Source organism: Panthera leo, chromosome B1, assembly GCF_018350215.1.
Source record: "Panthera leo isolate Ple1 chromosome B1, P.leo_Ple1_pat1.1, whole genome shotgun sequence".
Lineage (NCBI taxonomy): Eukaryota > Metazoa > Chordata > Mammalia > Carnivora > Felidae > Panthera > Panthera leo.
The window spans coordinates 141,689,624-141,706,887 of record NC_056682.1 but is presented as its reverse complement, the minus strand read 5'-3'; the positions used below and the strand labels follow the sequence as shown (position 1 = coordinate 141,706,887).

General features: G+C 37.5%; 1 protein-coding gene across 1 annotated transcript in view; it reads left to right on the top strand.

Annotated features, from left to right (window-relative positions):
* MRPL1 (mitochondrial ribosomal protein L1) overlaps positions 1-17,264 on the top strand; it is a 98,377-nt gene that overhangs the window by 40,450 nt on the left and 40,663 nt on the right. Inside the window, exon 7 of the mRNA XM_042936118.1 lies at positions 14,791-14,897. Within this exon, the coding sequence (XP_042792052.1) occupies positions 14,791-14,897 (107 nt within the window). The remainder of the gene's footprint in view (positions 1-14,790; positions 14,898-17,264) is intronic.

Sequence of the window (17,264 nt, the reverse complement as noted above, 5' to 3'; positions counted from 1 at the left end):
CAATAGGTTGCCTTTTTGTTTTGTTGATGATTTTCTTCACTGTGCAAAAGGTTATTATTTTTGGGGGTGGTTCCCTTAGATTATTTTTCTTTGTTTCCCTTGCCTGAGGAGAAATATCTAGAAAAATGTTGCGAAGATTGGTGTCAAAGAGATTACTGCCTATGTTTTCTTCTGGGAGTTTAATGGTTTTAGGTCTCATATTTATTTATTTTTTATTATATAAATTTTAGTTAACATACAGTGTAATATTGATTTCAGTGATTCAGCTAAAATGTTGCTGCCAATAATAATCATCATTCTTTCTTTTGCCACATTCACAGATCTGTTTTTATTTTTTTGCTTCTTGAAACTTTCTTTTATACTGTACAATCTTAACTTGCCTCCTTTCTCACTAGCTATTCCTTCTTTGTCCTCCCTATCTTCTTTTATTCTACTTGCTTTTTCCCCATAATGTTCTTAAGGAAGAAAAGAGAATATTAGGGTAAAATATCTGATCATATAGTTTAGTTCTGATTATGTCATTATGGAAATTGATAGAATTAGAGGAAGAGAAAGGGAAAAGAAGAAAGAAAAAAGAGAGAAGTAAAGAACATAAAAGTACAAAGAAAAGAGAAAATGAAAAAAGAGGAGAGCAATTACATAGCAATAAGGGATAGCAGAGCCCTGGAAACAGCAGTGAAGATTTAACATTGGGCTATACTGAAAAACATTAGGATAGTGGTTAACATAAACTTCTCTCAGTCTTGGATTTATCACTTGCTGTGACCTTGAACCAGTTTACCTAACATTATTGTGCCTCTGTTCATCTGCATAATGGGTTTCATGATAACATCTTTCTGTAGTGTTTTTGTTATAATGTATGCAAGTTTAGCACAGGCCCGGTGAGAAGTACATAATATAAATGAACCTCAATAATTGGCTCCCTACAGTTCCTAAGGTAGCTGTTTTTTCTTGTAATTACTTTAGGGGGTATTCATTATTTTTCATGCCTTCATAAATCATTTCTACCTTCATAGCTCATTTATTGAATAAGCACATAATAATTGAGTACCTACTATATGCCATGCAGTGCACTTAGTACTGAGGGTTGAAAGCAAAAAGATAGTTCCCATTTTGAAGGAGTTAAAAATTGAGAGGTGAGAGAGACGAGAACAAACTGCTGCACTAAAATGCAGAAAGTGTACTAGAGCACAGTCTCCAAAGTGCTGAGAGAAGTGAGGGAATACTTTGTAGAATCAAATTATATAAGGAAGATAGCAGTTAAATTGAGAGGTTAAGCATGAATAGGTATTTTCTACCTGGAGGACATTCCAGGTAGAGAAAATGGCTTGTACTAATGCACAGAAGAATGAGAAATTCAGTTGTGTTCAGGAAATTATAAATACCTTTCTGTCATTTGGTACATAATGTTTTATCAGATAGCGGTGGTCAGTGGGGTTAGACAGTGATAGGCAGTAGGCCAGATCTTGGAAGGCTTTGTGTGACGTACTGTGGAGATTAGATTTTATCGTTTTTGCAGTTGGGAGCCATTGAAAAATATTGTTCAGAAGAATAGTCTAAGATTTGCATATAAGAATGACTATATGTAGAAGCTGTGTAAGTGATAAGGTGGGAATGGGAAAATGATGAAACTCAAAGAACAGAGACCAGTAGGAGGCTAATGCAGTAGGCTAAGTACAAGATGAGTAAGGACAGAATCTGAGCAGTGGCAATGAAGACGGAGAAGAGGAAGGCTGTTGTGAGATATTGAGGAGGTAGAGTCAATAGGAACTACTGATTAGATGCAGGGGGTAAAGGAGAGAGAGGATCTATAATGATTCCCTAATTTCTGTCTTGACTAGCTCAGTGTATATTATGAAATATACAGGAGGTGAAACAGGTTTGAGCATGATCATAATATCAGGTCACAGAGGGAAGATGAAGATAGGTTGGCACAAATTTATTCTGTTTTCCTGGAAGTCACTATTAAGATGAAGTAGGTTGTGGTAGATAAATGTGCACATTGTAATATCTGAAGCAAGTAAAAAACATACACAAAGAGAGAAGATTAAACCTAAGTAGAGGAATAAAAAATTAAAAACTTACACTAAAATATTTTTGCTTAAAGAAGGAAAGGCAGTACAGGAAGAATAGAGGAACATATGAGATAAGAGAAATAGAAAACACATCAAAATAAAGACCCAAATCCAGCCATATCTATAGTTTTGTTAATTGGAAACAGGGTGAATGAACACTCCAACCAAAAGGCAGAGATTATAAAACAAAGAAGAAACAATTCAGTTATATGGTGTGTACAGGAGACACACTATATTCAAACATACACATAGACTGAAAGTAAAATGACAGGTAAAAATATACCGTGAAAACAGTTAAGCGTTAGTGATTTTGATTGACTATATTAATACCAGGCAAAATAGACTTTTAAGACAAGGACTGTTAGGAACAACCTTATGCCAATGAAATGGGCAAATTCTTTGTAAGACCCAAATCACCGAAGTGTTAAAAAGATAATAGAAAAGCTACATAGATCTATATCAACTAAAAAAATTCATGTAGTAATTTACAGCTTCCCACTGTGAAAAGTTCAGGGTCACATGACTTCTTACCAGTGAATTCTATCCAACATTTAATGCAAAAATAACACCAATCCTTCACAACCTTTTAAAGAAAATAGTGGGGAAGGAACACTTAACCAACTCTAATGAGCTCAGCATTACCCTGGTATCAAAAGTAGACAAGGACATCACAAGAAAACTACACACCAGTATCTCTCATAAGCATAGAAGCACAAATTCTTTTTTTTTTTTTAAACGTATTTATTTATTTATTTTTTTAGAGAGAAAGAGGGGGAGGGAGGGAGAGAGACCAAGCAGGCTCCACACTCAACATGGAACCTGATGCAGGGTTTGATCCCCGACTGTGAGATCTGACCTGAGCTGAAATCAAGAGTTGGATGCTTAACCAACTGAGCCATCCAGGTGCCCCAGAAGCACAAATTCTTAACAAAATATTAGCAAATTGAGTCCAGTATTATGTATATATGTATGAATGTCTATAAAGGTTAGTGAATATTAACTAATAAGGTTTATTCTAGGATTACAAAGTTGGTTTAGCACCTGAACATCAATATATATCATGCTAATAAAGGACATAGACCTTAAGATCATCTCAGTAGATGCAAGGAAAACATTTAACAAAATCTAACAGCCATTCATGCTAAGAACTCAGAATATTAGGAATAGATGTGAACTTCAACTTGAAAAAGCACATCTATGAAAAATGAACAGCTCATATCATTCTTAGTGATGCAATCATTTTAAGACTGAATGCTTTCTACCTAAAATCAGGAATGGTAAAGATTTCTACTCTCATCACTTATGTTCAACATTGTATTGAAGGTCAGTGAAATAAAGGGCCTACATATGGGAAAGGAGGAAATAAAACTGTCTTTATACCCAGAAGTTATGATCTTAAGTGAGTGAATACTAAATGAATTTAGTTGAGGTTACAATATATAAGATAAATACACAAAGTCAACTGTATTTCTATATTAGCAATAGCTAGTCAAAGTGAAATTTATAAAAGAGTTCCTTTCATAAGAGCATAAAAAAGTCAAATAAAATACTTAGGAATAAATTTAGCAAAAGATGTACAAGCCCTTCTCACAGAAAACTGCTAAATGTTGCTGAAAGTATCAGGAAAGGGACATGGCATTGCCATGGATTTGAAGGATGATACTGTTAAGAGGGAATTTTCCCTAGATTTTCTATAGATTTAGTGCAGTCCTAATCAAGCTCCCAGAAAGCTTAAAAAACTTTTTTATTTCTTTTTTTTGGAAATTGACAAACTTTTTCTAATATGTAAGTGGAAATACAAAGGACTTGGAATAAAAAATGATTTTAAAAAGGAAGAACAGAATTGGAGGACTTGCATTACTTGCACTGCCTTTTAGTGCTGCTGTAATCCGGAAAGTGTGATATGGCATAAGGATAGATCAAATATTGAAAGTTAAAAAAAAATAGACCCAAGCCTAAGGGAGAACTGATTTTTGGTAAAGGTACCAAGGTTATATGGGGAAAGAATAGTTTTCAATGAATGTTTCTGAAATACTAGATATCCTTTTCCTCACATCAAACACAAAAATTAATTAAAAATGGACACAGATCTAATTGTAAGGGCTAAAGCCATGAAATTCTAGAAGAAAAATTTCTAGAAGAAAATTTTTATGGTCTTGGATTAGGCAAAGATTTCTTAGGACACAAAAAGCATAAGCCACAGAAGAAGAAATTGCTAAATTGGACTATAAAAATTAAAAACTTTGCTCATGAAAAGACACCACTAAGAAAACAAAAAGCCACAGATGAGGGTAAAATATTTGCCATGCATATATCAGACAAAAGATTTATATCCAGAATACAGAGAATTCTTATAACTCAGTAAGAAGACTATCAACCCACCTTTTCAAAAAGGGACAAAAGAACTAAACAGGCAGCTTATAAAATAAGATCTTCGAATGGTCATTCATTTGAGATGATGCTCAACATCTTGGTCATTGCGTAAATGCAAATTAACATTAACAAGCTTTGGTAGAAGATAAAGATATAGAAAAAGGAATATGTAGGGTCAAAGGAAGAAGATTTTATTTGTTTTGGGATGGAATTGGCCTAAAAGCTAAAATCTGCATCATTACCCTCAATCTATCACTCTGTTCTGGTTTCTGATTCTAACTGTACACTGTATGTTTTCAATATTCTGTCAGAACCTTCACTTCAGTATGTTTTAACGCAGAACTATTTCTGTTTTCTTCTCAAGCTGTATTCTTTCATATTCATCATTAAACATCACTATGATGTCAGACTCAAAATTATGAAGTCATTAATTTGTTCATTTTTTTTTAACTTTTAAAAAAAATTATTCATTTTTGAGAGAGACAGAGCATGAATGGGGGAGGGGCAGAGAGAGAGGGAGACACAGAATCCAAAGCAGGCTCTAGGCTCTGAACTGTCAGCACAGAGCCTGACACGGGGCTTGAATCCACGAGCCGTGAGATCATGACTGAGCCAAAGTCATACGCTTAACCGACTGAGCCACCCAGGAGCCCCTTTGTTCATTCCTTGAGCAAACATTTGTCCTTTTGTACTCCTTACGAATTACCTACCTACATTTAGATAGAGATATCGAGTAGGTGATTGGAGATCATGAGAAAAGTTGTGTCTGGATATATAAGTTTGGCAGTTATCAGAGGATAAATGGTCTTTAAAGCCATATGTGATTGAATAGAAAGAGAAGTCAAATGACTGAGCCCTGAGGTAATTTAATCTTTGTATATCACCTAGGTGAGGGTGGTGGCTCGGCCAACAATATTGAGTGGAATAGCCAGTGAGAGTATGTTTCAGACAACAAGTCAGAGTATTTTAGGAAAAGTAGAGATATACTGTGAAATGCTCTTGACAGGTCAAGTGAGAGGAGCACTGAGAAATGATAATTGGATTTTTCATTGTGAAGATTATTGGAGACCTTGACGGTACTATTTTCAGTGGATGATAACTTGATTGAAGTAGGTTTAAAAGAAAATAGAAGGAGAGGAAATAGAGAAAGGAGAGACAGCTGTTTCGAAAAGTTATACTTTTTTTTTTTTAATTTATATCCAAGTTAGTTAACATATAGTGCAATAATGATTTAAAGACTAGAATCTGGTGATTCATCCCCTACATATAACACCCAGTGCTCATCCTAACAAGTGTCCTCCTTAATGCCCCTTGCCCATTTAGCCCATCCCACCTCTCACAACCCTTCCAGTGCTTAGTTTGTTCCCTATATTGAAAAATCTCTTATGTTTTGTCTTCCTCCTTGTTTTTATATTATTTTTGCTTCCCATCCCTTATGTTAGTCTGTTTTGTATCTTAAATTCCACATGAGTGAAGTCATATGGTATTCGTCTTTCTCTGACTAATTTCACTTAGCATAACACACTATAGTTATATCCACGTTGTTGCAAATGGCAAGTTTTCATTCTTTCTGATTGCCAAATAATACTCCATTGTATATATGTATATGCCACATCTTTATCCATTTGTTTGTCGATGGACATTTGGGCTCTTTCCATACTTTGGCTATTGTTGATAGTGCTGCTATAATGATTGGGGTGCATGTGTCCCTTCGAAACAGCACACCTGCATCCTTTGGATAAATACCTAGTAGTGCAATTGCTGGGTCATATGGTAGTTCTATTTTTAATTTTTTGAGGAACCTCCATACTGTTCCCCAGAGTGGCTGTACCAGTTTATATTCCCACCAGCAGTGCAAAAGGGTTCCTCTTTGTCCTCATTCTTGCCAACATCTGTGGTTGCCTGAGTTGTTAATTTTAGCCAGTCTGACCAGTGTGAGGTGGTATCTCATTGTGGTTTTGATTTGTATTTCCCTGATGATGAGTGATGTTGAGCATTTCTTCATGTTTCTGTTAGCCGTGTAGATATCTTTTTGGAAAAGTGTCTATTCATGTCTTTTGCTCATTTCTTCACTGGATTATTAGGAAAACTTATAATCTTAAGCGAAGCATTGAATGGTTGCTGGAAGGTACTATGAAGTTGGAGACTTGTTTTATTTTAAGATGGGACATCTTAGGGGTGCCTTGGTGGCTCAGTCAGTTGAACATCTGACTTTGACTCAGGTAATGATCTCACAGTTCATGAATTCTAGCCCTGCATTGGGCTCTGTGCTGACAGTGTGTGGAGCCTGGAGCATGCTTCAGATTGTGTGTTTCCCTCTGTCTCTCTCCCCCTCTCCCCCACTGATGCTTGTTCTCTTTCTCTCAGAAATAAATAAACTTAAAAACAAAACAAAACAAAAAGAACAGGGGCGCCTGGGTGGCTCAGTCGGTTAAGTGTGTGACTTTGGCTCAGGTCATGATCTCGTGGTCCGTGGGTTCAAGCCCCGTGTCTGTGCTGACAGCTAAGAGCCTGGAGCTTGCTTCACATTCTTTGTCTCCCTCTCGCTCTCTGCCCCTCCCCTGCTCATGCTCTATCTCTCTGTCTCTCAAAGATAAATACATGTTAAAAAAAATTAAAATAAAAACTTTTTATCTATTTTCTTTCTGTTTTTGTTTTTTAAATATAATTGATTGTCAAATTGGCTAATATACAGTGTGTAAAGTGGGCTCTTGGTTTTTGGGGTAGATTCCCATGGTTCATTGCTTACCTATAACACCCAGTGCTCATCCCAACAAGTGCCCTTCTCAATGCCCATCAACTCTCCTCATCCCCTCCCCCCCACCCCCAACAATCCTCAAATTGTCTTCTGTATTTAAGAGTCTCTTTTGGTTTGCCTCCCTACCTCTCTTTTTGTAACTAATTTTTTTTTTCCCCTTCCCTTCCCTCATGGTCTTTGTTAAGTTTCTCAAGACCCACATATGAGTGAAAACATGATATCTGTCCTTCTCTGACTGACTGATTTCACTCAGCGTAATGCCTTCCAGTTCCATCCATGTTGCTACAAATGGCATGATTTCATTCTTTCTCATTGCTAAGTAGTATTCCATTGTATATATAAACCACATCTTCTTTATCCATTCATCAGTTGATGGACATTTAAGCTCTTTCCATAATTTGACTGTTGTTGAAAGTGCTGCTGTAAACATTGGGGTAAACGTGACCCTATGAATCCCTTGGATAAATTCCTAGTAGTGCTATTGCTGGCTCATAGGGTAGTTCTGTTTTTAATTTTTTGAGGAACCTCCACACTGTTTTCCAGAGCGGCTGTACCAGTTTGCATTCCCACCAACAGTGCAAGTGGTTCCCGTTTCTCTACATCCTGGCCAGCATCAGTTGTTTCATGAGTTATTGATGTTAGCCACTGTGACTGGTGTGAGGTGGTATCTTAGTGTGACTTGGATTTGTATTTCCCTGATGATGAATGACATTGAGCATCTTTTCATGTGTCTGTTGGCCATCTGGATGTCTTCTTTGGAAAAGTGTGTATTCATGTCTTCTGCCCATTTCTTCACTGGATCATTTGTTTTTCAGGTGTTGAGTTTGGTAAGTTCTTTATAGATTTTGGATACCAACCCTTTATCCGATACATCATTTGGAAATATCTTTTCCCAATCTGTCGGTTGCCTTTTAGTTTTGTTGATGCTTTCCTTTGCTGTGCAGAAGCTTTTTATCTTGATGAGGTCCCAGTAGTTCATTTTTGCTTTTAATTCTCTTGCCTTTGGAGATGTGTCAAGTAAGAAATTGCTGTGGCTGAGGTCAAAGAGGTTGTTGCCTGCTTTCTCCTCTAGGGTTTTGATGGTTTCCTGTCTCACATTCAGGTTTTTCATCCATTTTGAGTACGGTGTAAGAAAGCAGTCTAGTTTCATTCTTCTGCATGTTGCTCTTCATTTCTCCCAGCACCATTTGCTTAAGAGACTGTCTTTTTTCCATTGGATACTCTTTCCTGCTTTGTCAAAGATTAGTTGGCCATACATTTGTGGGTCCAATTCTGGATTCTCTATTCTATTCCATTGGTCTATGTGTCTGTTTTTGTGCCAATACCACACTGTCTTGATGATTACAGCTTTGTAGTAGAGGCTAAAGTCTGGGATTGTGATGCCTCCTGCATTGGTTTTCTTCTTCAGTATTACTTTGGCTATTCGGGGTCTTTTGTGGTTCCGTACAAATTTTAGGATTGTTTGTTCTACCTTCAGGAAGAATGCTGGTGCAATTTTGATTGGTATTGCATTGAATGTGTAGATAGCTTTGGGTAGTATTGACATTTTAACAATATTTCTTCTTCCAGTCCATGAGCATGGAATGTTTTTCCATTTCTTTGTGTCTTCTTCAATTTCCTTCATAAGTTTTCTATAGTTTTCAGCATATAGAACTTTTACATCTTTGGTTAGGTTTATTCCTAGGTATTTTATGGTTCTTGGTGCAATTGTAAATGGGATCAGTTTCTTGATTTCTCTTTCTGTTCCTTCTTATTGGTGTATAGAAATGCAACCCATTTCTGTACATTGATTTTTTACCCTGTGACATTGCTGAATTCATGTATCAGTTCTAGCAGCCTTTTGGTGGAGTCTTTCAGGTTTTATATGTAGAGTATCATGTCGTTCGTGAAAACTGAAAGTTTGACTTCTTTGCCCATTTTGATACTTTTAATTTCATTTTGTTGTCTGATGCTAGGACTTCCAACGCTATGTTAAACAACAGTAGTGTGAGTGGACATCCCTGTCGTATTCCTGATCTCAGGGGGAAAGCTCTCAGTCTTTCCCCATTGAGGATGATATTAGCTGTGGGCTTTTCATATATGGCTTTTATGATGTTTAGTTATGTTCCTTCTATCCCAGCTTTCTTGAGGGTTTTTATTAAGAAAGGATGCTATATTTTGTCAAATGCTTTTTCTGCATCCATTGAGAGGATCATATTGTTCTTATCCTTTCTTTTATTAATGTGATATATCACATTGATTTGTAAATATTGAACCAGCCCTGTAGCCTAGGAATGAATCCCACTTGATCATGGTGAATAATTCTTTTTATATGCTGTTGATTTCGATTTGCTAGTATCTTGTTGAGAATTTTTACATCCATGTTCACTAGGGATATTGGCCTTTAAGTCTCCTTTTTTGAGGGGTCTCTGTCTGGTTTGGGAATCAAGGTAGTGCTGGCTTCATAGAATGAGTCCAGATGTTTTCCTTCCATTTCTATTTTTTGGAACAGCTTGAGAGTAATAGGTATTAACTCTGCTTTAAATGTCTGGTAGAATTCCCTTGGGAAGCCATCTGGCCAAGGATTCTTATTCGTTGGGTGATTTTTGATAACTGATTCAATTTCTTCACTAGTTATGGGTCTATTCAAATTTTCTATTTCTTCCCGTTTGAGTTTTGGAAGTGTGTGGGAATTTAGGGATTTGTCCATTTCTTCCAGGTTGTCCATTTTGTTGGCATATAATTTTTCATAGTATTCACTGCTAATTGCTTGTATTTCTGAGGGATTGGTTGTAATAATTCCATTTTCATTCATGATTTTATCTGTTTGGGTCTTCTCTCTTTTCTTTTTGAGAAGTCTGGCTAGGGGTTTATCAATTTTGTTTATTTTTTTTTAAAAAACAGCTCTTAGTTTCCATTGATCTGTTCTACTGTGTTTTTGCATTCTATATTGTTTATTTGTGCTGTGATCTTTATTATTTTTCTTCCTCTGCTGGCCTTGGGGTTTCTTTGCTGTTCTGCTTCTAGTTCCTTTAGGTGTGCTGTTACACTTTATATTTAGGATTTTTCTTGTTTCTTGAGATAGGCTTGGATTGCAGTGTATTTTCTTCTTAGGACTGTCTTTGCTGCATCCCAAAGGTTTTGGATTGTTGTGTTTTCATTTTCATTTGTTTCCGTATATTTTTAAATTTCTTCTTTAATTGCCTGGTTGACCCATTTATTCTTTAGTAGGATGTTCTTTAACCTCCATTCATTTGGAGGTTTTCCAAACTTTTTCCTGTGGTTGATTTCAAGTTTTATAGCATTTTGATCTGAAAGTGTGCATGGTATGATCTCAGTTCTTTTATATTTATTGAGGGCTGTTTTGTGACCCAGTATGTGATCTGTCTTGGAGAATGCTCCATGTGAGCTCAAGAAGAATGTGTATTCTGCTGCTTTAGGATGAAAAGTTCTAAATATATTTGTCAAGTCCATCTGGTTCGGTGTATCATTCAGAGCTGTTGTTTCTTTATTGATTTTCTGTCTAGATGATCTGTCCATTGTTGTAAGTGGAATATTAAAGTCCCCTGCAGTTACCACATTCTTACCAATAAGATTGCTCATGGTTGTGATTAATTGTTTTATGTATTTGGGTATCCCTGAATTCGGTGCATAAACATTTATAATTGTTAGCTCTTCTTGGTGAATAGACCCTGTAATTATGATATAAGGTCCTTCTTTGTCTCTTCTTACAACCTTCAGTGTAAAATCTAGTGTGTCTGATGTAAGTATGGCTACTCCAGCTTTCTTTGACTTCCAGTAGCATGATAGATAGTTCTCCATCCCCTCACTTTCAATCTGAAGGTGTCCTCACGTCTAAAATGGGTCTCTTGTAGACAGCAAATAGATGGGTCTTGTTTTTTTTTTTTTTATCCATTCTGACACCCTATGTCTTTTGATTGGAGCATTTAGTCCATTTAAATTCAGTGTTATTATTGAAAGGTATGAATTTAGAGTCACTGTGTGATCTGTAGGTTTCATGCTTGTAGTGATGTCTCTGGTCCTTTGTGATCTTTGCAACATTCCATTCACAGATTCCCCTTTAGGATCTGTTGTAGGGCTGGTTTAGTGGTGATGAACTCCTTCAGTTTTTGTTTGTCTGGGAAAACCTTTATCTCTCCTCTATCTGGATGACAGGTTTGCTGGATAAACGATTCAGTACATTTTTACTATTCAGCACATTGATAATTTCCTGCCATTCCTTTCTGGCCTGCCAAGTTTCATTAGATAGGTCTGCTACTACCCTCACGTGTCTACCCTTGTAGGTCTGGAGAAGGGGATGTCTGGTTTGTCAGCGTCAGTCCCGCTCCACTACATATGCAGTTATCAGGCACAGAGGGGTGTGGTTTGGTGTAGGCCGGTCCTGTGGGCCCGCTGTCTGTTCCCTGAAGCTCCACCTTGTTGGTGATGGGGTGAGAAATGACGATACCCCAGTCTCACCGCCACAGACCTGGTGTCCCAAATCACTCTGTACAGGCCATCCTCACAGTGCCACTGGTGTGAATGAGGCAGTTTGTCCCATTCCTCTAATGCCGCACCTCCCTGGCACTTGGCTGGAATTTAAACCTTGATGTCTTAAAGGATCCTGCCCTGTGAGCCCCAGTCCTGGGAAAGAGTTGCTTCTATGCTGCCTCACAGTGCTGGGCACACGGTTTGTCCTGCTCCACTGACTCTCTTGCCTCCCTGGCGCTTGGCTGGGATTTAAGCCCCGCTGTCTTAAAGGGCCCCGCTCCATGCACCCCAGTTCCAGGGAAGTGCTGCTCTGTGCCCCGATATATGGCCTCTGGCTGGCGGGCACAGGCAGTCATTGTCCTTTCAAAGGTCATATACCTTCTTCCCACAGCACTCCAGGGAGTAGATTGCTTTCTCCCACTGTGGACTGTGCCTCTGAACTAGTTACTGAGCCCAGAGCTGACTCACCTCCTCCTCAGGTGCCTGAACATGGCAGCCGGTCCTGGTGCGGAGAAAGCCCTGCAATTAGAGACTGGATCCTTGTGTGTCCTGGTCTGTTGTTTTTCTCTTGTCCAGATACAGTCCTATGCTTCCTCATCCTCTTTTATCCCTTTGTGTCTCCACAGAAGGGGATCCCTCCCATCTGTGCCTAAGTTGCCCTTTTTATCTCTCCCAGTTTGCAATCTTGCACCTATGGCCTGCCAGGTTCTCCCCATGGGACCCTGGAAACGTCTCTGTCACTCTGCAGCTTGGACTTTTGGAATTCAAAGTCCTTTGGCCTCAATACTGCTGTGTTTGAGGGACGAGGGAACTTTGGGTCCCCCTACTTTTCCCCCATGTTGGATCGCCTCCTAAATAAGGTTTTACTCTAGCCCCAGAAAACGAAGGTAGACTCTTACCCAGGACCCCACACTTTTTACCTACTTTCATGTGAAATTCACTTAACCTGCTTTACCATAAAAAAGGAAAAGGAACTAGGAAAATCTCAAGATTTATCAGTAGAAATAATAATCACAGTCTAGAGGCAGCTCATTATTACTCATATGGCTACAGAAGCTGACATGAAAAAAGAGCTAAGAATTGAAACTAAATTTATTGGATTCTAATGTCACTTTTTCCTCCATTATGGTAAAAAGACAAAGAACTGGATGTAGAAAGGAGAAAAATGAAATCAAGTTAAAAATTAAGAATATTCAAAGGGTCACACTGAAGACTTCAAAAATAAACTCCACCTTCCTACTGTTTAGTCATTAACATTTAACTCAAATTTAATATATAAAAATACATGTTTTTTATGTTTCATGACACGATAACTTGAAAATTTTTCAATTTTCTACATAGAAAATGTGAATTATTTTAAGAACAATAAATATTATGAGAAATGTGTGACTACCAAAAAACACACCAATCATATATGTCTCCAAAAATTCTCCCCATGATAAGTCAACATGAAGATCTCATTCTATAGAGAGCACAGTGTATCTTCAGCATATATAACTTCCAAGGATCATCTGGGGAGTTGTTCAGGAACACTTCACTGTGAATGAAAGCAGTTATCCACAAGGAACTTACAATCTAATTGTAATTGATAGGGAGAAAAGGGACGGGCAGATGGAAAAACTAGTATAAAATGCTACTTTTTTAGTATAACATTCTGATGTAGCTAGTACTAAACCATATGACCACTAGTGTAATATAAACAGCAAGATGCAAATAGTGGTGTACAAAAAAACAGGTACCTGGTTAAATCATCTGTATCTCTACTTACATTTCTTTCTTAAGAGTAGTGCCTTACACATAGTGAGAGCTCAAGAGTTATTTTGACTAACCTGAATCTATGACCACAACACCTTCCTTCCTGTCACTATAAATGAAGAGTCTATCTTCATACCAGAGGCCAACCCTCTTCATTTGTGCACTGGATTCCCCTCTCCTTTCTCTCTGCTACATTGTCAGTTTTCTTAGACACTTTCCTAAATCATTGTTGTCAGCTTACAAACTTGGTATAAAATCTCCCATCTTTTTTTTTTTTAAGTTTATTTATTTTGAGAGAGAGAGAAAACCCAAGTTGGGGAGAGGCAGAGAGAGAGGAGAGAGAGAAAGGAGAGAGGAGCCACTTAGGTGCACCAGTAAGTAAAAAGTTCTTAGAAGATTTCAAGACTTTGCTGTTTTTTATCATAAAAAATCTTACAGATTTTAATTTGTCCTTAATTTTTTTTATAATTTTTTTTAACTTTAAAATTTTTTTTTATTTTTGAGAGAGAGAGAGAGACAAAGCATAAGTGGGGGAGGGGCAGAGAGAGAGGGAGACACAGGATCTGAAGCAGGCTCCAGGCTCTGAGTTGTCAGCACAGAGCCCGATGCGGGGCTCAAATTCACAAAGAGATCATGAACTGAGCCAAAGTTGGATGCTCAACTGACTGAGCCACCCATGTGCCCCTGTCCGTAATGTTTTTAAAGTATGATAAGTATCATCCTTGCATATACTTATCTGTTGGTTATTACTGTGCAACAATATTATAACAAATTTAATGGCTTAAAATAGCACACATTTTCTATCTCGTGGTTTCTGTCTGTTAGGAATGTGTGTACAGCTAAGCTGGGTCCTCTGCTTCTGTGTCTAGTAAAGCTTCAAAGTATCAGGGCTGTGGTTTCATCTGAGACTTGACTGTGGAAGGATCTGCTTTTGGACTCATGTGGATTGTTGGCAGGATTCAGTTCCTTGCAGGTTGCTAGATTGAGGGCTTCCTTTTCTTGTCTTGTGGCCCTTTTCATATGTCTACTTACAACATTGCAGCTTGTTTCTTCAAAGCTAGTAAAGAAGAGAGTCTCCTCCAAGATGGGTGTTACAGTTTTATGTAATGTAATCAAGTACATATAAGCATTCTGTCTCTTGGTTTAGAAGCAAGCTGCAGCACCCATCTACACTCAGGGGGTGGAGATCATGAAAGGGCATAAACACCAGGAAATGGGCATCTTGGGGCCACTCTGAAGTCTGTCTGCCACAACTTGTTTGCTATATCTTAATACCCGATGAATGTTTCTCTTATTGAGTAGTTTTTGTTACTTGTTTATATGTAGTGATAACTTTGGATTTTTAATTTTTCTAACCAGAGTCCATTGGCCGTGACATCCCCAAAATGCTTGAATTATTTAAAACTGGACATGAAATTAAGGTAGATGAAGAAAGGGAGAACTTTCTCAAGACCAAAATAGCAACAGTAAGTTACAATGGAAATTACTAAATAACCATTTTTTTTAATTGTTTGAAACGTGACTGTTAAGTGACAAGTCCTTCAAACTTGTTCTTAGCACTAGTATCAGGAATAGCATTAAATATACAGATGGATAATTTTTTATTCTATAGGTTGAACTTATAAATTTGAATAGTACTTGAGAATTCTTTCATGTGCCCTTCAATGGTAATTACTTGTACTTTATCTTATTTGATTATTCTATATATGTATTTTTTGCTCTCTAACATTCTAAGCTTATTGAGAGTATAGTTAGATCTTATATATCCCTTGTGGGGCATTGCATAATGCTGAGCCCATTGTAGGTATTTAATACTACTTTAATGGAATTGAGTAATTTGTTTTATTTTTATGAATTGTTTTCATTATCCCTGCTTGTGTTTTAAAAACTGTTTGCCTACTTATAGAAGATCCTGGAACTCAATTTCCAAAGCTGTTTTTAGGACGCTATTTTTTTGAAGGGAACATTCTGCAAGATTTCTTTTATTTTGAAATAATTAAGGATTCATGTGAAGTTTATTTAAAAAAATTTTAGCATTTATTTATTTTTGAGAGAGGGTGAGACAGAGCATGAGTGGGGGAGGGGCAGAGAGAAAGTGGGGACACAGAATCTGAAGCAGGCTCCAGGCTCCTAGCTATCAGCACAGAGCCTGACATGGGGCTCGAGCTCACGACTGTGAGATTATGACCTGAGCCGAAGTTGGACACTTAACTGACTGAGCCACCCAGGTGCCCCGAGAACATTGTTATAGATAATATCCAGTTTATAGGACTATGTTTTTAGATATGTAGTTATTTGTTCAAATCTTCTTTATTTTTAAGTTTATTTATTTTGAGAGAGAGAGAATGTGTGTGTGGGCTGAGGTGGGAGGTGGCAGGGGCAGAGAGAGAGAGAGAGGGAGAGAGAGAGAATCCCAAGCAGGTGATAGCATGGAGCCCGGTGTTCCATGAACTAACAAACCATGAGATTGTGACCTGAGCCAAAACCAAGAGTTGGACTCTCAACTGACTGAGCCACCCAGGTGCCCTGCTAATATCTTATTTTATGCTAAAGAATCTCAAAATATTTTTTTTCCTGTTCAGTAACCATAGGAATAATGGTGATATTGATAGTAAAAATTTAAAAGTGCCTAGCAAGTGCCAGGCACTATTCTAAACACTCTTCATATATTCTTTCTTTTAATCTTCTATACTATGAGAGGAAAATTATCATCCCCATTTTATAGATGAAGGCATGGAAGCCCCAAGAAGTCAAGTAATTTTTCCAAGATCTAGTATGAGGCAGAATAGGTATTTGAACCCTGGCAGTCTTTTCAGTCCAGGCTTTTTATCCAGAATCATCTTGCCTCATGCCTGGAATTATTTGAATAGCTGTTATTCCTCTACTCATCCTGCTCTTAAGAGGAATTCTGTGTTAGGGGGTGCCTGGGTGGCTCAGATGGTTAAATGTTGGACTCTTGATTTTGGCTTAGGTGATGATCTTAGTGTTCATGAGATTGAGCCCCACACTGGGCTCAGCACTGGCAGTGTGGAGCCTGCTTGGGATTCTCTCTCTCCCCCTTTCTCTTTCTCTCTCTCTTCCCCTCCCCTGCTTGCTTGCTCTCTCATTCTCTCTCTAAAAATAAATAAACTTAAAAAAAAAAAAGAGGAATTCTGCATTATAGCTAGTAATCTAAGCTAGTAGTCTAAGCTAATTGAGCTATTCCCACTATAGATCATCAGAAGTAGAGAAAAGGCACTCAACTTGTTTTATGGAAGGAGAACTTGCTTTAGAAAGAGGACAAAACAGGTTTAATCTCATCAGGGATTGGGAAACCCCTCATTGCCATTATTACCATCAAAGCCTAGTACCAGTTTGTATGGCATTGTGGTCTGCTAGAATCTGATGTTGCACTTTCCATATTTCCATAAAGCCCTTGTCAATGCTTCTTATTTGTTTGGGATGACAACATCGTAATGTAAAAAACAAAAAATGCCAATTTTACGAGGATTTTCTGGAGCTGTAGAGACTTAGGTTTGAATACCTGTCTTACTACTTACAGGATAGCAGACTTTAAACAAGTTTCTTAATGTTGTTGTGTCTAGATTTCCTGACCTATAGAATTTGTGTAGCAATGTTTATTTTACAATGTGGTTTTGAAAATTAAATAAAAACTTGAAATGGTAGCAGTAATTATTTTTCCTGTATTGGTTGGACTTTTGGAGACTATAGGACATCTATAAGATTATTTCTTTCCATCTGGATCTGTTCTTTTTCTTAAGTAAGGTTTTCAATATATTCAGTAGTTAATACTTTATATGGATCCTGACTCAGTGTATAAGAAACCTTGGCAT